At 28.5% G+C, this 24,899-nt stretch overlaps 1 protein-coding gene across 4 annotated transcripts in view; it reads right to left on the minus strand.

Annotated features, from left to right (window-relative positions):
- The window catches only part of LOC122527624 (cadherin-99C), a 163,933-nt gene that overhangs the window by 59,224 nt on the left and 79,810 nt on the right, over window positions 1-24,899 (minus strand). Inside the window, exons 1-2 of one of the 4 annotated variants that reach the window (XM_043651969.1) lie at window positions 11,583-11,769; window positions 7,516-7,591 (exon numbers count right to left, since the gene is read on the minus strand). In XM_043651969.1, the coding sequence (XP_043507904.1) occupies window positions 7,516-7,591; window positions 11,583-11,705 (199 nt within the window). In that variant the 5' untranslated portion in view covers window positions 11,706-11,769. Of the gene's footprint in view, window positions 1-7,515; window positions 7,592-9,671; window positions 9,726-10,501; window positions 10,556-11,582; window positions 11,770-24,899 lie in introns of those variants that run through there. The other 3 variants (XM_043651971.1, XM_043651970.1, XM_043651972.1) reach the window with 3 other exon arrangements.

Raw genomic sequence — 24,899 nt, forward strand, 5'->3', positions numbered from 1 at the left:
AAATTACAAATTTAAAATGCTCTTACAAATAATAATCAAAAGAATTCAAAATCGAATTGGTCAGGGAAACGTCAAAAATTTAGAATAATCTTATTTCCTGGACGTAGTTTATCTAATATACATATAATATAATTGTTGGGCCATTTTCTATAATTTTATTTGAATTATAGAAAAATTACATCTGTTTGAATTATTTTGTGCAAAAGACATTAGTCTTCTTCTCCATACAAAGGAATTTATTATTCTATTTAGATATGTTTAAATAACGATAACGGCTTCCCCGTGTTTCATGCTGGCAAGAAGAAGACTTAATACTCTATCGCAGTTATGACACGATCACTTATTGTCTTTATTTCCGACCGCTGATCTGCGTGTCTGTTTAGCGTCTGTTAGAAAGGATCGATCATCTTATTGATGTTTAATTTCACCGCTTTTGGAGGAATTATGCTAGGGCAATCAAACGGTTCGAAGCTTCAAAGTGTGAAATTTAAAAGTCGAACAGACTTAATTATTAAACTTCTACATTTAAAATTTATCTTGATTCAACATCGAGGTCGCAATCAATTTTTTCTGTAAGATCTATAAAAAAATATAACGCTGATATCCCTAAGGTAATTTATTCTATTAATTTTAAATTAAAGAGCAAATTATTTTCTTTAATTAAAGCTTTTTAAAAGTAAAATTTATTAAATTTAATAATTCTGCCAATCAAATATTAATATAAATTTTATATTAAATACAAAAATTAATTAATATAAAAAAAAAATTCCATAAGGTCTTATCGTCTCATAAAAAATTTTAACATTTTTATTAAAATTTCAAATTTATAATTTATATATGAGACAGTATATATTTCATTAATCCTTTTATTCCAAACTTTACTTAAAAATTATTTGATTATGCTACCCTTACAGTCAATTATACTGCAGCCATTAAATTATTCATTGGGCAGATTGACTTAAAATTATTTTCAATAAGACATATTTTTGATAAACAGGTGAATATATTTATTTAGCCTAATTCCTTATATATATATATATATATATATTTAATTATTATATATTTTAATTATATTTATATTATACACATAGTTATTACTAATTTAATCATTGTATCTTATTTTTAAAAATTAAAAAGTTTTTTTTTAATAAATATACATAATAAATTTTATAAATTATAATAATCTTTAGAAAAATATATTTATAATACAATATATTTAATACAATACAATACTTGCGTATATGCAAAAAAATATCCAATTCAAAAAAATTGTTGCAACACATAATAAGCTTAATAATAACTTAACAAACAAAATCGTATATGAACTTTTCTTTTTCTTTTGCTCAATCAGTCTCTGTCATATTTTTTACATGTTTTGAATCATCTTGTATGTAAATAGGTGTCTTCAACCCCGAATAACTTGCAAGTAACTAAGTCAAGCCTTCCATGTGCAAGCACTAACCCTATCAAGCAAGGTTTCTGATCTCTACAGCTTTGGTAGCTTCATAAAAAAATTAGAATTTTTAACAGATATAAAACATTTAATATAGATATAAAATAAAATTAAAAAATCATTAAAAAACATTTTAAAAAACATCAATAAAATTATAAAACATTTAATATAGATATAAAAAGAATAATTGTGTTTAATATCATTTTGTTTTTAGTACCATTGTAACTACAATTTACTATACTATACTAGGAAGCTATACTATATGGAAAACATCGAAAATTATTTTTAAATGTTATCCTCTTGATCGTAGATACACGTTGGTACAATATACATTGGATGTAATAGAATTTCTAAAGAATACAGAGTGCAAACTAACGTTACGAGTTACAAGTATTCTCATTTGATACAGGGAAGGGAATCATTTCTAACGAAGTCTTGAAATCCAAAACGGTCAATAGGCATGTATCGCATCGCCAACGCAATAACCAAGCACGTGCCTCACTTGGTTACGATCTTTTACCGAAAGGTCAACATTAAACGCTAATGGCCGCGGTAAACGAAGATACGCTACGCTGTATCGTTTCTCTACCATGAGAAACTTGCTCTCACAATCGACGACAAAATGCTGAATGACATTTGCCTTCTCTTCCGTATATTTTACCTACGTTAAACTAGCGCTGCATTTGAGCTACATCTTAATGAAAACAATCTTTTAACGAAAATTAAGCCAAAAAAACTACAAAGTGTGCAAAATTTTTTCTCCCGTAGGGAACGGCGCAAGAATCATGACACAACGATTATTTATTACTTTTAAATTAAACAAATTTATTTCAATAATTAAAACATTAAATTTAGAGAAAAGAATACCCTTTAAGAATGTGGTTTTAACTCAATTTCAAAAATTTACCATTCTCCTTAATTAGTTTACTATTTCTAATTTTTGACATTGAAATTGCTATACATTGATCCCAATAATTTTTTATTTAATTTATATAAATTTATTTTATATAATTACATATTAATTTTATTACTTTTGCTTATAATATTATTATTAATATTAATTGTAGAATGAATATTTGGATATTTATATTGATTATATTAATATTTATATATATGTATATAAATATTTTCAATAATATAATATATATATGTATATTATATTTATATATATGTATATAAATATAATACTTAAACGTAAATACAAAAGAAAATAATATATTGTTTGATCGGAAAATACTAAATTCTGTACAACTTTCGATTGTCTTTCATGCGACTAGAGACATTTTTTTTGTAAAATGCTGTTTCTCCACAATTATAGCCGATAATGCAAACTGTAAATATTACATTTAAAATACAAGCATTTTAATGCTCTAAAGCATAGCTAATATATTTCTTTTGGCATATTTCATACAAGATAATATGCAATCATATTTATCATTCAATGAATAAATTCTGTCCAATTTAAAATGTAATAATTGATCGTTCTTTTTCAAGTTCGCGAAAGCATTCTTTTGGATAAAAAACAATCCATTCTATTCTGTCTCTGAAAAATTTTGAAAAATTCAGCGAAGAAATCGTTGGAACTTGGCTATTTCTTGGAAAATTGTTACATCAAAAAGTATGTATTGAAGGAGTAGACGTAGAATTGCGACTTAAACCTCTGTTCCTGTTTTAACAATATACCATACAGTTTACGAATGGTAAGTAAAGTCGGCGTTAATAAAATTCTAACAAATGGGTTTATTGATGTTTAAAAAAAAAACAGTATATTAATGAAAACGATGTAACATACGTAAATAAAAAATAAATAGAGAAAATAGATGTTTTAGAAAGTTAAAGATAGAGAGAAAATTATGATGATGCATGAATTGCGATTGCGAGTAATAAGTATCGGGACAAAACAAAACAAAAAGATTTTGGAATTTGGAATTTCAGTTGACAGCTAGTAATTTCCAATGATTTATCGAACAGATTTCTTCGATTACACTTTTGCTTTTTAAACTGTATATCAATTTTATATGTTGTACATAAGGCTGAAGTATTGTTGTTTACAAAAAAATCATGGCTATTAACATAAGCTCGTCACGAGATCTGTGAATGTCAGAAAACGCTATCAATCATTGCGTGCGCGCTTACGAGTGTAAAATTGATGAATTTTAAATAATCCTTTACTGTATAATTATTTTTTATTCTATAATCATCGTTTATTAAATAATTTTTATAAAAAAAATAATCTGTATACATTTGGAGTATTCTGTACATGAAATAATAATAATTTGCAAAATTGATAAATCAGTCGAAGTATCCGCTGATTATAGGAGCATACAGGAACAAAAAGTAATTGTATAATTACATTTACTTTAAATTTACTGCAAAAATTTGTATAAATTATCTTAATAATGCTTCATAGGATTTTCTTTTGATTTTACAATAGCTGCAATTCTTCTAGGTATCGAATTTACTAAATTTGCTGTTATGCAGAAAGGGATCTCTAAAGGTGCATTTTTTAGATTATTTTTTGAAGAAATTTGATACTTTTTAATTTTATATTCTAGATAATCCCATAAATGTTCAATAGAATTAATGTCTGACAATTGTGGAAGCGTTTTTAAGTATGTATGTGATCTATTGTGAAGGATCCACATTCTCGTATTAAACACAATATATTTTGGATCATTGCATAAATCATGTATAAAAATATTGTTTTTAATCCCCATTTTTTCAATACTAAAGAAAAGATTATGTAAAGTCTCACTTTTAAAGTCTCGATGGATGCCAATATTATGTATACTCATATAATTTCAAACAATTATGCAACCACCACGGTGTTTTATAATAGGTAGTAAATTTTTTGAATTCAGTTTTTCATTTTCTTTTCTCCATACAGTGCAATATCCATTCGATCCAAAAATATTAAACTTACTTTCGTCCGTGAAAGCTACTCTGTTCCAATACTCCATTGATGTGTTTATATTATATTATTCTTTGCAAATTTTAATCTTCCTTTTTTGTCTGCATCACTGATAAAATATTTTTTATATTTTCAGGCCGCTATATTGTAATAATCTTCATTTTTAAGCTTCATTCAACGAAGCTACGCAAAACGCTAGCAGATAAATCAATGTTTAAATTATTTTTTAAATGCACCGCAATACTTATTGCAGTTATTTTTGGAGTTTGTTAAATTATTCTAATAATAACGCGACCAGTATACTGATTGATTTTTAGTAGACATTTCTTGGCCTATTTTTTCGAGTTTTTTTAAACCCATACCTATCAATTAAACTTTGTATAATAGATCTTGGTAACAATTCGTGAAATATCTGTTAAACTTTTACACTGGATGTATGCGCATGCGCACTCTGTGTGTGTGTAAATTAATAATATTTTTTTTTTTTCTATTGTGAGTTCTTTTCCGGCCCATTTTTCAACAATATTTTTAAATAGTGCAAAGTCATAGATGCTAGTGACATAGATGCAACGTTTCTCTACACTGGTACAATTAATCATTATTAGAAAGTGGTGATTATATGATGTTTACATTATAAACCTAATCTACAAGATTAAAAAATTCTCTTATATCAAGAGTATAATTCTCTTATATCAAGAGTATAATTCTCTTATATCAAGAACGAATAGTTCCGCTATATTTCTACTGTATATTTCTACTGATTTATCAATTTTCTTTGTTAATTTCACAAATTATGCAAATGATTGATACTTTTGTAGTCAAACATCTCAAAAACAAACATCAGTCATATTTCTAATTCGCGATTATATTCTCTTACGTGTTGTAAACATTAGTAAGTAAATAATTTTTAATCATATTATCTTTTGAATATTATCAGTTAAACAATTTTTTAAAATACTTATTTATCTATTTATGAATCTTAAAATTATATATAAATATAAACAAACAAAATGTTATTATTCAATTAATTTCAACATATGGATAATAAATACGTATTTTGCTCTTGTTTTTACTATTTCTGTAATTATTTTGTTGCAAATTTATCATTACGTTTTAGAAATTTATTTTATAATAGTTTCATATTTTGATAAACATATGTTAACATTATATGTGATATTTTTTCAGATACTAATAAACATAAAATTACAGAATAATTTTTATTTAATTTTCTTCTTTCTTCTCCTATATTATAAAAATATTTGCACACTTGTCGTAATAAACATCTTTTATATGTGTCTAGTGAATGTAATATAATACATTTTGAAATTTCATTAGCACCATAATGACACGTGACTGGCAAAATTTATGAGAAAATATATAAAAGTTACGAAAGCATTTACATATACGTACATATAACGACAAGTTCGTGTATAATAAGAAACATACATAAGGTAATAAATGCTAAGAGTTAATAGGTCCACTGATATTGAGATTCATTAACCTAGTAGTTAACTGATTGTTTAAATCTTTTGTGATCTTTACATCAAATATCTCATGAAAAACGTTGTAGGATATCCCACGATTCGCGGACATCCGCGGTGATTGAGAGATGATTCTCTCAGTTGTAAAAAAATAAATTGAAAAGAAAAAATACAATATTTTTTCCCAAAGATTATATGAGTTAATAATGTTTTTGTTTCTGAAAAAATGGATTTGAGATATTTTTTAAATTAAATTAACTTAAATATATATAAATTAAATTAAGTCCTTAACAATTTATTCCAAATAAGATACAGAGAGCATCAGGTACCAAACAGTTTATTTGTAATATTCTTGAGTTATTATTTATGAAATGAATGTATCTAAATTTTTAATAGTGAAGGGAACTCAATTAGACAATGCAGCTCAATATGAATTTGTGTAAAAAAAAAAAAACTAAAAATGGAACAAAATACTATTGCCTGCAATGTTATATTATGTATTTGGTGTTTCAAAATTTAGTATACATATACTTATTAGAAAGAAACTTATAAACTATATCTTTTTACATTTTTATTGTATGAATGTATTTAAAAATATGAAAAAATTACACATTTTTAAAAAATCTTATTGTATATCTTACAGTATTAAGGGGTTATTTTTCAGACGTAGGAAAATAATTGAAAAATATATAAATAATAGAATTTTTTATAAGACGTTTCGTTTTTAACAAAATTCAATTTGAAAATTTATCAAATATGGATATGCTAAGGTTATTTTTAATAGAATATATTCGAAGCCTAGTTTCTTAAAAATGAAATCTTAAATGAAAAAATTTTCTACTATCTTTTACTTATTTTTGTATATAAAACATACTCGGTTATTCGTTTTTCTTTAGTATAGAAGTAGCCAAATTCAAGCATATTTGACAAATTTTCAAAATCGATTTTCTTGAAAATAGAGCATTAATGAAAAAATTTTACTGTTTCTTTTCGATTAATTTTTACGATTTTTACTTAGAATCACTTTGCCATTGCACATCGGTTATCCACAAATCGCAAAACATCCTACATATTTCTTCGTTATATTTGATTTATTTCAAACTATTATAATTATAATAATCCAGTTTCATGATAGTGATTAAATAATTAAATTTTATATATTACAATAGATGTAATACGTTTATAAAAGATATTCATAATGAAGTATTGAAGTTTGATAAATGTTTACAACTATAGCACAAAATATAATAATTAAATTGTTAACAATTTATTTATGTATTAATTGATGTTATAATAAATCAATGTCGCAGTGTCACAGAGAAAGTCATATAAAAATTATTATATAATTATATCAAGAATGTTTTGTTAAAAATTTCCAACTGAAAAATTTTAAACTCAAATCGTCATGGTAAATGGCAAAATATAAAACTAATTAAAAATAACGTCAGCTCTTAATTACTAAATAAAAAATAGATACGAATAGTAAATTGCAAATATAATTATGATTATACGAAAAAGTGTAATAAAGATAATATACGCATAAAGATAATTATGATTACATGAAAGAAGTGTAATTGAGCTTTTACTGATTCAAGATTAATACAAGTAATAAAAGTATATGATTGTTCAGTAAATAAGCAGAAAAAGAGTAACGATTAAACATTATTTACCAGCTTTCGAAGCGACATTACGAGGACACAAAAACATGCAGAGCAAGCAGCAAAGCCACGCAATCGTTGTCCTTGCCTGAAAAAAAAAAGAAAACGAATTCCGATAAATTTCTGGCGTCGAACGAATTGCTTTTAAAAGCAATATATAGTGCATTAACGTATCTTAAATTATTCGACACAATGCTTTATTTGATTTCCGAATTGCCTTGTTCATAATGCTATTATACGAAAAATACTTATAAATACATATAAATTAACGAATTAAGCAAAAATATCTTTGATACTGATCTGAAGTTAGTGTATTTTGTATACTAAATCGTAATATAATTACTATATTTATGATTAATAGTGCTAGTGATCGTTATTTGAAACGATATAAACTATTTAAACCTACAAGAGATATATGTATAACTTAATTTGCCAAATTTTTATCAAGAAAAAAATGACTCGCAACCATTACGAAATAATTAATAACATGTACATATTTCTGTCTTTCATTTTCGCAACCCTCTTAACCTTTAAAGAATCAACAGTTTTTAAAAAACAGTCGTTTGCTTTCTCAAAATATTTATTACATGCATCTTGTATGTTGCGTAGAATATGAAAATGCGTACAATAGATTAACTTCGCCAATTTGAAACAGTAATATAATTTCGAACATTTCTAAATTTTACAAATAGCGTACTTCTAGAAATTCTTTATATCATCGATTATGAATTTGTAAAATATAATGTTAACCAAAACGAATGAGTATACAGAATGTCCAATTTAACTAGAAAAGCTCAAATATATTGAAAAATACGAATAATAACAAGAAAAAAAGATTTAGATAAAAGTATAGTATAGTACAATGTATGGTACTTACATATAGTATAGTACAGTAATACTATACTGTATATAGTATAGTACAGTGCATGGTACTTACATGACTTAATATTTTAAGTGGTCATTAATTAGTCTATAGAAGCCACAAAAGTGGCTTTTTTAAGAGTTAAAAAATTTAAAAATAGCGTATCGTTTTCAGGAACTCGAACTTCGATGCAAATATCTAGATTCTAAAAGACTCAACCTTATTCGGATCCTTTCATAAAGAACAATATGCGAAAAGAGTGCTGTAATTACAAGCTAGACATAAATAAAGGAAGATCGGAAGAGTTTGATAGAAATAAGGGGTCAATTGTAATTACAATCTTTCCTCCTTAACGACGATCACGGTTCAAAACTTGTGCGTATTTTTGTGCAGAACAGGACACGACAGGAAGCAAAAATATCTAACTCACATCCTCTCTCACTTACCTTTCACGGAGAATTTTATAAGGAGCAAAATCAATAGCATGTAGCCTATGCGAAGTCTATGTTAATGTAGTATCAATGCACGATGTATAATAAGCACGCTGTGTTTGCGATGCTTATAAAAATTCTTGACGAAGGGAAACAATGTTATCGACACCGTGTCATCTTTGCTTATATTCGGACCCATGTTTCTCACCTGGATGCGTGCGCATTCTCATCAACGCGTTTACATATTGCAACGCCTTATTCTTACCAAACTATCGATAGATAATAGCCAACTTCGCGCTCAGTTTATCTCTCTCTCTCTCTCTCTCTCTCTCTCTCTCTCTCTCTCTCTCTCTCTCTCTTTCTTTCTTACATGCGCGCGCACGACGAAACAATGCAATATAATAGGGATTTAGACAATTGGTTCGAATAATAGCAGAACTACGTAACAGAGTATAGAGTATTTAGGCTTCTACGAATTAACCTCTTGCGCTGGAATGACGTGCCACGCACGTCGAGAATATTTGACCTAAAATTACAATATTTTCTCAGTTTTAAGTATATTGAAATACCGATGTTATATACCGATGAATTCAAAAAGAAGACGAATTACTATATACGGTTTGGTCACTCGTTATGGTCCGTGAACTAGTTACTAGTGCAAAAGGTTAAAACTACTATTACTAACAGTGCAGCGATCAAAGTGTTAAGATATGTTTGTAGTCTTTAGTTTTTCTAAAAAATCACGAGCAAATAGTATATACTAGGTACAAATAATTTACTTTACTTTTATTTTAAATTTTAATTCCAATAAAATTACACCCAAATTATAAAATTATAAATCGTATAAATATTGATTAGAAAAATTTATACATTACACGTGAAAAGAACGAGGAGCTAACCGGATACAGAGGCATATCCGGTATTGTAAGATCCGGTAATTGACGTAACGAGTAGCAGTAAGTCCATTGAACGATCAAAATAAGTAGAGGGAAAAATGTGTTCCAGCCTCATGCGCATTCGCAGTTTACAGCTGGTGAAACTGCCTCGATAATTTGGCGCCTTTCCTTTGTTTTCGCGAGTTTCTTACGACGAAGAATGCATAATTAACTAGATACTTCCCATATTTTCTGCTTGGCGTACATCCACTCGCCTGCTTGGAATGGAAATTTTAAGTATACTCCATAATTTCTGAGAATTACATCATTAAAATCTTTGAGAATGTTAAGAAAGATTGATGAACAAGACAAGCTATGATTTAGTAGCGTATAAACATTAACTATAACCGTATTATTAACATCGTGAAAACAGGTAGCAAACGAACAGGATACAAGTATTTCGTGAAGCGTGACAGAAAGTTAAGAAGAGTTATATATTTATGTTTCGAAAAAATATGGACTCGGATCAGATTCAGATACTAATATTTCTACATTTTACGTATCGTTTGATCACTATATGTAGTGAGATATTACTTTCTTCATTAGCAATAAATTTCCATCGAACTCAACGTGCTACCTTGTAATTAAAATTGAACATCGTGTTTAATGCAAATTTTGTTTAGGTTTAACTGTATGTAAATGTTATGCTTTGATTACTTCGAGTGTTTTTCAATTATCTGAGAATAATTGAAATCCGTATTCGTATCTATAACTTCATAATAATGAGTTCATAATACAGTATTTAAGTATTCGTACCATATATTACATACGAAATAGAGTTTCTTATCAGACCATATCGAGTTCCTCATCTGTTCGTGTTCTTACTGCACTGTTATCTTGAGTATTATGCAAGTATTCTAGATTTCACATCGTCCAAAGAAATTCTCATACATACGCATCCTATCTACATTCACATTTTACAGCTTTCATTCGTATAATTATTTTAGCGTTATCAGTTTCATCAAATCTTCCTTATTAAAGAATATATAACTGCGTGAAGCAAGTTTCGCAGCCAATGCGTGGGCGATGATTTATCAATTTCTGCGTGTCTAACGTGACAACGTACTCACCTTTATTATTTACCAAATATTGAATACAAATTTCATTTGTAATAAAAGTGCGAAGAACTTACGATGAAATAAAATTTAATAACGATCGCTTTTAAAATACTTTTATCGTATTTTTATAAATAATAAAAGCAGTGCAAAATAAGCAGTGCAAAATTCAAATATATAGGATATCCCTGCTTTTTCCGCCATAACTTTACCAGTAGATTCTATGAATGAAAATAAGAAAAGAATGTCATATGTTCTAACTATATCCACAGATTTCATCGAGTGGATAATGTCATATTCCCTAAAATTTCTGACTTTAATTCATTTGGTAGAAAAATTCAACTACCAAGCACAGCTTGTGTAAAGAGAGTAGATAAATATTGCCGATCCGTTATGTTGTATCCAAGCGAAAACTTATGATGTTATTTCGAATTTTCGTTATAGTTCCTTAGCTAAGAATTTTTAAGCATATATTTATACATTTTCTTCTTATTTCCACTTATAGAATCTATTGGCAAAATTATGTCGAAAAAAGTAGGGACAATCTATGTTATATAAATACATGTAAATAAAAAGAATTTTATTAAAAATATTAATCAAATGACTCGTAATAAACGAGAAGTAATTTTTTTTACCATTTCCAATTGTTTCGTTAAAACAATTTATCCTTACGGCAAAATCATAAATCTCTAAATATGTAAAACACGAACATCAATACAGTGAAACTCTACGCTTTCTACGCTATCGCTTTAACGAATGTCAACTTATCGATAAAGGTACAACAAGTTAGATTTACCGAAGCATTTCCAGCCGAAACGTTCGGTACAATAGTTTCCCCGTCAACTCTATTCTTTTTCGTAGTAAAAATCACGAAAGTCAAGATTACACGATTACGATTACGTGATACTGCAATTCCCATTCCCAACACGTTTTCACAACAGCTGAATTACTTTGCTTTCTACTATCTGGCTTATTAATCGCGAAACTGTCCCAGGCCAATGTTATCTAAGTCGGAAGTAAATCAAGCATGCGCGTAGTAGATCGTGGCAAAATGCTAGTGATTAATGATTAAAAAATCCCATCTCGTGATTAAAAAAGATGGATTGTCATCGGTTAGCTTCCGTCACAGATAAATCAATAATCATAAATTGTAATACTTCCTACCATAGAGGATTTATCATATACAGAGTGTCTCAGGACGAGTAGTATAACCAAGTAGAAGACGATTCTACGTGAAAAACTGAGTACGAAAAGTAAAATTTTTTCTTCAGATTCGTTTCGGAGGAAATTGAGTTTGAAAATTTACCCAGCATGCTGGAATTTGACTAATTTTAAACGTAACAAAGAAGAACAATTTTGAAAAAATTTCATTCTTTCTTTTCGATTTGTTTTCTTCACATAGGGACTGACATACATACACACTCTGTATACATGTATGTAATAGTGAAAAGTTATTGTCTCCCACAACATTATAAAAAAATCATCAAAGCAGGGTCGTTCAGTTTTTAGATAATTATAATATTTCTGTCAAAATATTTGCTTTTATCGATCTCGTTACTTCTATTCAGATTACTCTTACAGTAATACGTTTCACTAGGCGGCAGATGGGCAACAGTGTACGATTGGTCGAACGATTCCGCTATAGCACGCGTTGGTCAACGTTGAGAAAGGCGAGCGCAACGTGGCTGGCAGTTTTACAAGCTTGCGATTACCGAACGTGACTGCAGAAAGCGATGTAACACGAACCGAACGAACGATATTCCTATGAGTATGTGTAGGTCTGCGTAACGTATAACCGGACGAGTGGTGTTTAATATGCATATGTGAGTCGTCTGTTACACCAAACGAACGAGACTGCACCTGCCTCTCGACGCGAACTACGCGCTCAAGAAGACCTCATGGATGAAGAACCCTCCTCATCTCTTATTTCTCTCTCTTTCTCTTTCTCTTTCTCTCTTGTTTTTCTTCCGTTTTGAATATATTTCAACTCGATTTATCTATATGCCTATGTACGATATATGTATATATATATATATACCAACTGGAGTAAGGTGTACTAGTTTTAAATTAAGGTAGCATGTGTGCGTCGAACTTATCGCTTTACGTAGATTACCACGTGCCATCGTATCTAACGTACATACAGGGTGAGTCTCGTAACGTGACGATATCAAATAACTCGTACAATATTTATTGTACGAAAAAATGTTTCAGTTACTGAGATTAACGGTCTTTTCTAATACAATGTAAAAAGATATTTTTTTCTAATACCTCAGTAACTATGTATTTTAGACCCTATTTGGTGTAATACTTTTTTTATGTAGAATTCACGTTATCCGAATTCGAGAAGAAATATTAACTATTCCATTTAAAAAATTGAAGGTGATCTTTGTACCTTGATAAAAAAGCAAAATAACATAAAAGCTTTTTATGTAGAATTCAACGCTTTATTCGAATTCAGGAAGAAATATTAACTATTCTATTTGAAAAATTGAAGGTGATCTTCGTACCGTGATAAAACAGCAAAATAACATAAAAATGATTACATTTTGTGAACATTTTTGTGAACATTTGAATGAACATTTTTTCGTACAACAAATATTTTATGAGTTATTTGATGTCGTCACGTTACGAGACTCACCCTGTATACAGTATCTTATACATAGTAAGGACCTTTCTTTCCTGACCACGTGTCGCGCGTTACGTCGCTTTCTGCCGATATTAAAATTTATTTAATTGTAAGTTAAGAAACAACAAGAACGATCTTTCTCTCGTCTCCCCCTTGTTTTCTATCTAGGCATCTTTTTCTAGATGCGAAGTCTTTCAATAAAAATTGTAAAAACATATGATCATTATGTTTCTACGCGTCAAATGTTCTATGTAAATATACAATGTTCTTAAAATAAAGCACAATATTGTTTACAAGCGTAAATGTGCATGTTCCTTGTCAAATTACGTTTCTCAACCAGAAAATCTGAAGCTACCTTGAAATGATATCTTGCTGCATCTGAACAGAACAGCTACTTTCACGTTAAAACGATAGCAACGATAGCAACGCGGACCAATCGGTGCATCAGTCCAAATTACTAGATAATCGATCCGTTAGATTTTATCTAAATTCGATCCTGCGGGCGTGATCGTCGATTCTAACGACTCTTCTTGAGAAATTGTCGATACAGGATACATTAAGGAAAAAAAAACATGACGCGACGGTGCACCATAGAGCGAAGAAAGAGAGGGTGGAAGTCACCCAGTGATTATTTATTGCTCATTATGGTACGCGAGTGGCCTCGCTAGCCGAGGAATCGGCAGTCGTGATCGAGATACTGATAAGATCGTGGCCACCGCTCACGATTTATTAAGTACCGCCTTGCTGATCTCTACGCCTTATTTAAGCCTTGGGGAAATAATACGTGCTCGTACGTAAGCGTACCAAAGTGGAAGGAGCTGCCGAGTAAATCGAGAGCTAACAACGCGCCTTTCACGATCTCGAAAGCGAAATCTCGCGCCTCTGATCAGTCACGTTTCGCCGTCTTTGCTTACCGTGTATCGACCGTTCTTGCAAATTCTAAATTGAACCAAATGGAATCGGGGTTTCGTTTGAGGCACAGATGATGCATTTCGCTTAACTTTGGCTGCTTTGGCTCCTCTCGTACCTTTCTCTCTCGACTTTAATTACCTTCCGGCAACGGAATAACTTCGTTTATTCAAATATCCAATGATTTCAGTAGATCGCTGTGATTAATTCAATTATGCCAATTTCCGTATCTTCGCGTCATAATGCTATATTAAGTATTCTCAAATATTATTTAATAATGTAATATACAGGATGGTTCAACAAATATTGAGACTTGAATATTTTTGTTATTGTTGAAGAATATCAACAAACTTTATCAACGAAAATTGTTCAGTATAAAAAGAGTTGTGACAATAATAATTTTTTTTTTTTGTAACTGAACAAGTTTCGGAGATTTTAAATTTCTTAAATGGAGTCATATATTTTTTGATGCAACTTAACATTTTATATAAAAATGTATTAACCTAAAAATTATTAGTTTAAGAGATATTTATAAAGTCTATCGTACGAAAGATAAGGGATAATATGAACTGTTCCTATTTTTCTTTGCTTTTTTTAAATTAATAAATTTTAAAAAATTGAAGTTAAAATATTTTCTAAATTAATAATTTTTCGACATAAGTTGATATTTTTCTTTTTTATAGAAAATGTCGAAGCCGATTAATGAATCAAAAAATATAGGAGTGACTTTGAAGCTTCTGAAACTCCATTAACTATAAAATTATTATAAAAATTATTATTACCATAAAGTTTCTTCATATGAAAAGCGACAATTTTTATTAGCACATAAATAGCTAAACAGTACCGATTCATTTGGATATTAATTAAAAACAACAAGTGTTATATCATGATCGCTTTACAATCGTTGTTCTAGAAAATTTATAGTATACGAATACCGTTTAAAGAAACAAAAAACAAAAGCAATGAGATATTGTATTAAAATTTGAAGCTCTATAAAAAATGTGTATACAAAATCTCCTGTATAAAAATGTGTATACAAAATCTCCTACGCAATAATAGAAAATAGAAAAAGGTGTATAATCTAATTTTAAAAATGGTAGCATTTCGAATTTTTTAGAGAGAAATGTAATTTTATTCTTTTAAACGGAAATATAAATCTTTTTATGCATAAAAATGAATAAAAACGAAACTATTAACATGTTCGAATCAAAATTTGATTAATTTGAAAAATATTTTAACTTCAATTTTATAAAACTTACCATGTGAAAAACAAGAAAAGATAACGCACTGCCTTTATAATTCGCTTATTTTTAACTTTTAAACTAAGTAGTTTCACGTAAAAATATTTTAATATTTTTTCATAGAGAATTCAAAAAACGCATCTGAAAGTTTATAGCTTCGTTCAAAAAAATAAAGATGACTTTGAAATTATTGAAACGTTATTATCTTTTGAGTAGGCATGTACATTAGGTTATTCAATTTTAGCTCATAAAGTTGTTTTTATCTTTTATCATTTCATTTTCATGAAACATCATTGACGTACAGAAGAAATATTTATGAGCACATAATCCATTTCGCTATTCTAATCTAATATCCTATAAAACGATATTAAATTAAAGTAACGTTCTATACAGGGCAGGCCTATCAAGGAATGATAATGTGCATCGAGAGAACGACTAAAATTTCTGTAATCGTAAGATTAAAGCTATAAATGGTAATTTTATCGAGCTAACGTCATGTTTGAATCAGACGATTGCGCGACACCGTAAAAACTAGTCATTCGGTATCTACTTTAAAAGAGACGACGCGACGTTGTTTCAGTCCTTCGAATCATTTAATTTGAACAACTTGACGGATCTAAATGTTTCCCGTTTTTTGCTCATACACACTATAATGAATCACGCTAGCTACTTCGATCACGTTCGAAACTTTCTCGAAGGAGAGGTTGTTTTTCATACGAAACTGGAATATGTGGCAGTAAAGTTATAATTGGTTCGTGTATTTTGTACCCTGTACAGCTATTTACAATTCTCTTACGAAATAAATCATGAAGAAAAGAAAGTATAAAGGCAGATTTGGAATCTGGAGCACTCGATACATCAATCTGCAGTCATTTTTCTTTTTCTTTTTTCTTGCTTGACGCCAAGAGGTAATTGAATCGATAACAGCGATTTATAGCAGATCGGTACCGTTCAAAGTATTAATGTCTTTCGCCTCTATTTATTACTATGCATCGGGAAAAAATAATCTTGAATTTTAATACTCATTTGTAACAGACTCTACGATCAATCCATCCGTTTTGTTTCTCTGGATGTATTCACAAAAATATGAATATTCCTAAAACGATATACAGGGTGTTCCGTAAATACTTCGGCAGTGTGTTCTACAAGTAAAAATAAGGCTAAAATGTTATGTAACAAAGAGCCCATAAATGCTTTGTTGAGAAGTTATGACAAAAATAACAAAATATGATTTAAACGCTACTAAATATACCTATATCTCCAATTCAAAGTGACACCCGCCTTTGTTGACACAAATTTGACATCGACGAGTTATTGAATTTATTGTTAATTTCAATTTGGTTGCGAGTTTGTCTAACCTCTTCGCAAGCGATGTTGATTTTTGTAATTAATTCGTCTCTTGTACGTACTTCTGTAAACTTTCTCTTTTAGAGTTCCCCATAAGTAAAAATCTAAAGGAGTAAGGTCAGTTAAGGTGACTTAGGAGGCCAGGAAATTGGTTCCCTTCGATTAATCCATCTTTGGGAATTATTATAATTATTATAATAATTATTATAATTATTAAAATCTATCTTTGGGAATTATTATAATTATTATAATAATTATTATAATTATTAAAATCTATCTTTGGGAATTATTATAATTATTAAAATCCATCTTTGGGAATTATTATAATTATTAAAATCCATCTTTGGGAATTATTATAATTATTATTATAATTATTATAATAATATATTATAATATATTTAATATAATTAATATATATAATAATAATAATTATTAAAATCCATTCTTGGGAATAATAATAATAATAATTATTATTATTATTAAAATCCATCTTTGGGAATAATAATAATAATAATAATTATTATTATTATTATTATTATCATATCTTTCACATTTGTTATTTTTGTCATAACTTCTCAACGAAACATTTATAGACTTTTTGTTATATAACATTTTAGTCTTATTTTCACTTGTAGAACACACTCCCGAAATATGTATGGAAAAATGCGGGAAACCCTGTATATTATGATATAATCGTTTATTGCCGTAACGAATTGAATAGAAATCTAATCTGGAAAATAATATGCGAATGTCGTACATTTAAAAACGAGATATATTCTAAGAATCGACATCATCAGATGGAGAAATTTCTGTTATAGGGAAAGAGAACATGACAGGCATTAATTTTACGGACGAACGAACGACAAAATTCGCGAATTCATCGGGTGACGAGAAACGGAAATCTATCTCAGCGATGACTGTCAGATTGCTTGGCACAGCACGGGATAGGCAACGATGCGATACGCTGTTGCTCGGATAGTTTATGAAACCAACAACTGAATCTGAAAATGATTTAGTGAGCTGACTCTGACAGCAGGACCACGTTGAATAAAAGCCACAGGACTTGAGAGGAAGAGCGACAGAGAAGGGAGATCTTGGCGGTACATCTGCATGCAGTCATGTTGTACATAGTTGATCGCAATAACATAAAACTATGTTACATACTGCTTAGTTTACTACGTCGCAATGTCAAATTGCTTCCGCCTAGATTCACGATTGCAGGGGGTGTCAACAAATTGCAAGCATTTGCTAGTTCTTCGTGGTAGAAATTATCTAAGTAATATATGCTTATTGTCAAAAATTGAAAAAAAGAATTTCCTATTGTGCAAAAGCGTAAAATATGAAAAGCAACAATTATAGTAAAATGGTTTTATTATATTTGAACAAAAAATATTTAAAAAAAACAGACATAAATTCACATGTGCTACTGACTAATAACTATTACAGTATACTCTTTCTTAACGAATTAAAAGAGGAACTACGGTTTCATAGAAAGATGATTAAAATAAAATATAATTAGGGAATTGATGTCACGTTGATTCGATTCTACTCAACAAATATAATCAAACAGTTTTGTTCATTTTTCAACTTAGGAAATACATAAATTAAAAATGAAAATAATATAACAGATAGCATATTACTGATGAATATTTTCTGAAATCTACATTTGTAAAGGCTGTGATTAATATTAATAAAAAGGCAATCAAAATCTTTGTGACACGATGTTGAAACATCGTATCATACAGGAATATACAATGTACGTATGTGATAAATGCATAAAATCTGCGAGGCACTGATTCAATTAATTGAATATAATAGTCAGTTCATATTTTTGTCACTTCTCCCTAAATTCCGTTTTATTTATAAAAGAATGAGTTTTCAATTGGGCTCCAACATAATTTCGTAGATGTTCTATCGAAGTCTATTGATTTGACTACTTTATTATATTTTATTCTCAAAAAAAATGTTCTTAATATTTTAATTTCAAAGAATGCTTATAAGGTCTTTATCGTGCTGAAATAACTACCCTATTGACATTGTTTCTTTAGAAAATGATAGCATTTTCGTAAAATATAACAAATATACAATTTTCCCCTTACTTTCTTTTATTTATATTAACGAACTATGTTGTGTGAGAAACAGACTGATATGTTCTCATCTTCAAATTTTACTGTTGGTAGTCATTATTCGAATAAAATATTTGAAAAACGATTATTTAAATAACATACCATTTTATTTGACTCGATATTACTGATTGATGCTTTACGTTGATTTATTTAAATAAGCAAACGATTCCTCTTGAAATTATTTCATCATTTGGCCATTGAATAAAATAATTTTTCTAGGATCAAGCTTGACTAGATCCACGAACAAGAGATGATAGCAATTGCTCATTCCAATAACGTCCGTCACGTAACTGATTCCACGTAACTCCGTATAAACAGCGAAAAAATCTCGGTAATACGATGACTAGAGCTCCGGATATATTGTTGATTCGTAGCGATTCGTATGAATGAATCACGGCTGATCATTTGTGAACGAATCAGACGGAATGAACGTGGAATGAACAGTGATCTAGACCGACTAGTTGACGACTCCGTGAAAAAAGTTAATTTGGAATTCTCTGTTGATTATCGAGAAGAAACCATACCGGCGGACGTGATCTTATGCTTGACGGAGCACCGTCTGCAACGATTTATCCAGAGGAGAGAACACTCCGACGAATAACGGAATCGTAGCTTGGAGAACGTTCCGCGGCTGACGATAATGAGCGAGGCAAACACGAGTATTTTCATCCTTCAAATGGTTGTCGCATAGTAAGACGAGTCATAGATATTTCCCGACATGTGAACGGCGAGAATTACCCACAAATATAAATTACACACGACGTTTTATTGTTATAATTATATGAACATAATATCCTTGATTGTTAATTTGTGTGAAATCGCAAAAAAAAAAAAAAACGAAATATTTTAAATCTTTAAATCCTTATTTAAATGATTAATTTTAAAATCAATATGCTATATCAGTATAAGTAAGTTAATATTTTAAATATTGTCTCCTATAATACATTTGTTAAAATTTGACAAAAACACAATCATAACGATTTTATTTTTGTTTATCAATCTTTTCAAACAAAATTTTGCTATTTCAAAAAATGTCCAAAATTGCGTGAAAAATAGTTTATGCGCATTTAATTATCAGATATTCTAGTTTTAAAAATATAAATCTTAGCTACGGTCAACTGCAAGATTCAACAAAATTAATAAAATTGTTTGAAATATACGCACATCTGAAAATGTTTAAAATCCATGATGAAGCTACGTAAGATCAAATAACGAACAAATTATTAATGATCTGCAACAATTTTTTATTATATTATATTTATTTTATTTCATTTATTTTATTTTATTTATTTTATTGTATCATATTTATTTTATTTCATTTATTTTATTATATTATATTTATTTTATTTTATTTATTTTATTATATTATAATTATTTTATTTTATTTATTTTATTGTATTATAATTATTTTATTTTATTCATTTTATTATATTATATTAAGGAATTTCTTTATAAATTTTTTTGTTTTTTCACGATTTTCAATATAAATTAAAAAATCATAATGAATTGAAATAATACAATATACGAAAATAGTTCCAATGCACTGTTCAAACATTGTTCAGACATTTTTCAAGCAATACAAATCATCCAAATCAAGTGATTGACTTTAGTAATCAAATATAAATCGAATGTCATACAGAAACTTGTGAATTCGTTAAGCGATATTGCGTTGTTTATTTATTAAAAATCAATTTATTGTAATAATATAAATTATGTCTCGCTATATGATATTTATATTAGTTTTCATTAAAAAAAAAATCATTTTCTGTGACAAAAAAAAATATTGAATATTCGGACGAATTAATTATTAACTAAAGAAACGTGAATGATATCAATAGGAATGCAAAAAACAGATCTCTATCTAGATTTATAATAATAAATTGTTGCTATTAGTAATAATTTGTTCGTTATTTGTTAATCTTTTGCCATTGTTACTATTGTTGTAGCATTATTATGACTTTTAAAAATTTGCATAATAATTTTATTAATTGTGCCTGATTATTGTTAAAATTTGCAATTTTTTTTATACTGGAATGTTTGATGATTCAATAGAAACAAACTGTTTTTTGAAATCAATAAAAAACGAAATAAATGATGAATAGAAACATTAAATTTTGATTTTCATCAAATATGAACAACTAAATATATAGTATACAGTATCAGATATTTTCATTTTTTTGTCATGAAAATATTATTTAGATTAATGTTTTTAAATATGTTTTTAAATAGAAATGTTATGAAAATATTAGTTACTTAGATTATTTATAGATAGTGAACTTCAGAGTCATTGTTTAAAAGCAAGAATTTAGAAGTTAAAAAACATTTTTTTGTAATTTTACATTTATACAAGATTTTAAAGCAATAGAAAAAAAATTAATATTTTCATCCATATCACAAAATATATTCTACATATTATATATATTCTATATATTCTATATATATTAGCGAGTCGGAATTGGGTTTTGTGTGAACATCGCAGTAACTCGAAGCGACAGATTCATTCACGCGCGAGCCACCGGAAAACAGCATGCGTTATGCGTCATAATAAAAGTGAAATTACGATCGAACAATCGTGTGAACTGGTGAATGGCAACTGCGAATTAATTTCAAAAGAGCCTTTATGGTCTAAATAACATACTATCTCGGTTTATATTCTACAGAAAAAAATATACGCGCGGAAGAAGGAACTATTAATCTTCGCTTAAACTTTATTAGAAATACAATTTTGGAAAGAAAATTGTTATTAAACCGTGTTTCTTCATTTCCGTTTTATATTGAATATAATTTAATTATTATAGTTATATTAATTATTTATCATATGTGATTTAATTATAATTCGTTTTTCTCAAAACTAATTGTAATTTGCTCATCCTGCATGCGTTGCTAGGATTTATTTTTTTCATGACTCAAAATAACATTTAATTGCAATGAAGAATAGTTTTATAGAATGTTGTTGCATGAATATACTAGGACTAATACGGTCGCAAGTGTTTTGCATATCACAATTTTCTTATCTTCGCTGCATTAAGAAAATTCTATTCCTTGTTATTTTCAAAATGATGAATTAGTTCTTTTAAATATTATAAATAAATATTTTAAATATTATATTAAATGAAATATTATAAATATTTTAAATATTATATTAAATGAAATACTATAAATATTTTAAATATTATATTAAATGAAACATTGTAAATAAATATTTAAATATTTTAAATATGAGTTTATTTTGAAAATGGTAAGTCTTCTCTACTAACACAGTAGTAACGTTTTAAAATATCTACAAACAATAATCAAAGCCGTGAATTTTTACAAAGGGCACATATACATTAGTTTTTAATGAATATAATTCTGAAAACGAGAGTTAAATTAAATCAAACAGTAAGGTGAATTTTCTATCATCTAAAATGAAAATTTTCGATGTTAAGTGGACACACAATTTGAGAGTACATTCGAGAAAACAATTATCAAAAGAAACTCTCAAATAGACATACTTCATGATTAAATTCTTCGTATGTAGAACATTTGTTTATTAATTGTAATTGTACTTAAATATTTTGTAATATACTAGTAATCACACGATAAAAAAAACTGTAAATATATTAATACGTATGTACTCGTGTATCTACTATGAATTAATATATGGATATATTCATCACGCGTGAAATTGAGAATCAACATAACATAGTTAATGGGAAGATATCTCTGGAAAAGAGTTGTGGCCAGAGTTCCGTTGCGACATTAGCCTTAGACGGAGGAAGAACTTGTAATTCTCGTCTAATTGATAACTGTTTGACAGACAGAAATAACATTGCATTTTCTGTCGCAGAAATTACTGGCAGCTCATCACAATGCGTAACAGTAAAACAGTAATGCACATTAGAGTACGGCAGCGAAGCAACGGTAGAAAAGAAAATGTCACACTTTCGGGAAATAAGTGAAAAATGGGAGCATCAAAGGCGGAAGCTTTTAAACGATGTGACACGATTCGCGGATCATACACCATTCATTAACCAATACTCTGAAATTAGCCTAGATGTAAAATCTTGTAATTCTTAGCAGGACAACGCGATTCAACGTGCACCACACTGTGCTGCACAGCGCCGTGCTTTCTTCTTCCTTTCCACCGCGGAACCACTTCGTTTAACTTGCGATAGCGTGAGACTGAGAATCCTATTCACCAGAGAATCACTCTTCTTATTCTTTAGAACAATAGGTCGTCTCCGATTGCGTCTACCCGACCATATTTTCACGTGCGCGCAGACATTCACGCAACAGCTACATTCTCGTAGACGCAAGTCACCTAAATTTGTAGCCGATCCGCTAGTTTTTTATTGTTCTCGTTGTCCTGTTGGTAACAACAATACGAGGAAATGGAGAGAACCCTAATTGCTTTTCCTTTTTCCAACAGGAATTCCAGTAAAAGTACTTTCGAGTGTTTTTATACACATTTCTGTCTTTTTACAGTACTGCGTCCAGATTGTTCTATTAAATTCGTTTCTAAATGTAATTGAGACAAAGGATAGAAATTTGATTTCAATTTTTATTTTAATAAGAACAGTAATATGTGATGTATATTTTCGGTACGATTTATGGATAACAAATCCCTAAAATTATCTTTAATTTAATTAAATATATAGTTAAATATATAGTTAATATATAGTTAATATAATTAAATATATAGTTAATTCTTAATGAGATCAAACTTTTGTATATTAAGACAAAATAAAAGATTGGGAAAAGGATACACCGTTAATTAAGTGGATATTTCTTGCGGAAATGTTTATCGATAAAATTGAACCTCCTAGGAATCAGATTTACAGGGAATGTAGGGCTCGAGATTTCACGTAAATAGTTATCCAACTGAAATCATAACATGATGACGAGTTTTCGACTTTTTCGTCATACTGTTTTTTTTCGGGAAGATCGACAAAAATTTCCGACCGAAAAATGAAAAGAATTAATTCAAGATTTTTGCTTCAAAAGAATTGATTCAAGAAAAAAAAAAAAAAAACGGATCGCTTGATATCATGCTTGGTCATTCACAGAAAATATTCAACAGACATGCGATTATCATCTTTAAATTTTATCGCACGAATTTAAATACATTTCGGATTCATATCACTGCTAGCATATGAGAATAAAATTACGCATAAGTTTTTTACAATATTTGTGTTATTAAAAAATATAATTAATTCGACAAAATGTATTTTCAAGTATTTAGTTAAATCATGTGTCACAAAATTTTTATTTTATTTTAGAAGAATCCAAAAATCCAGAAATTATTATAAACGGCGAGATATCCAAGGATTAAAACAATTAATTTAAGATTAACATTCAAACGCTTGGTATTTTAAATTAATTAAACTATAATATAATTCAATTGATATAACATATATTGAGTTTGTAATAATAACTATATTTATTATAATAACAATAACTACAATAAATATATTATAATAATAATAACTAGTAATTACAATGAAAGTCAACAATTTACATCCAAAAGAAAAGAAGAAAAACGAATTGTTGCGTCTCTAGGTAAGAAGAAAAAAATAATACTTTTGCTAAAACAATGAATTTTTTTTTTAAATTTAAAATAAATTTGAGACTGCTTTTAAGACATAGTACCTAATTTAAGTTTTCAAATAATTAGGCTCTGTACAGGGTGGAAAGAAAAGTTTGTCCGTGGCTACCATAAATGAATTCTACACCTTTGATTTCATAGAAATGATATATGTAAAAAAACCTGCCGCAAAATTTATCTTGACTTTGATTTCACGATCAAAAAATTTTTTTTCTTGGATTGTATTCCATTCATCACGGAGATAAAACTTTTCCAAGGAACCATACAGATCTCAACC

The sequence above is a fragment of the Frieseomelitta varia genome, unplaced genomic scaffold (genome assembly GCF_011392965.1).
Source record: "Frieseomelitta varia isolate USP_RPSP 00005682 unplaced genomic scaffold, Fvar_1.2 scaffold_229, whole genome shotgun sequence".
Classification (NCBI taxonomy): domain Eukaryota; kingdom Metazoa; phylum Arthropoda; class Insecta; order Hymenoptera; family Apidae; genus Frieseomelitta; species Frieseomelitta varia.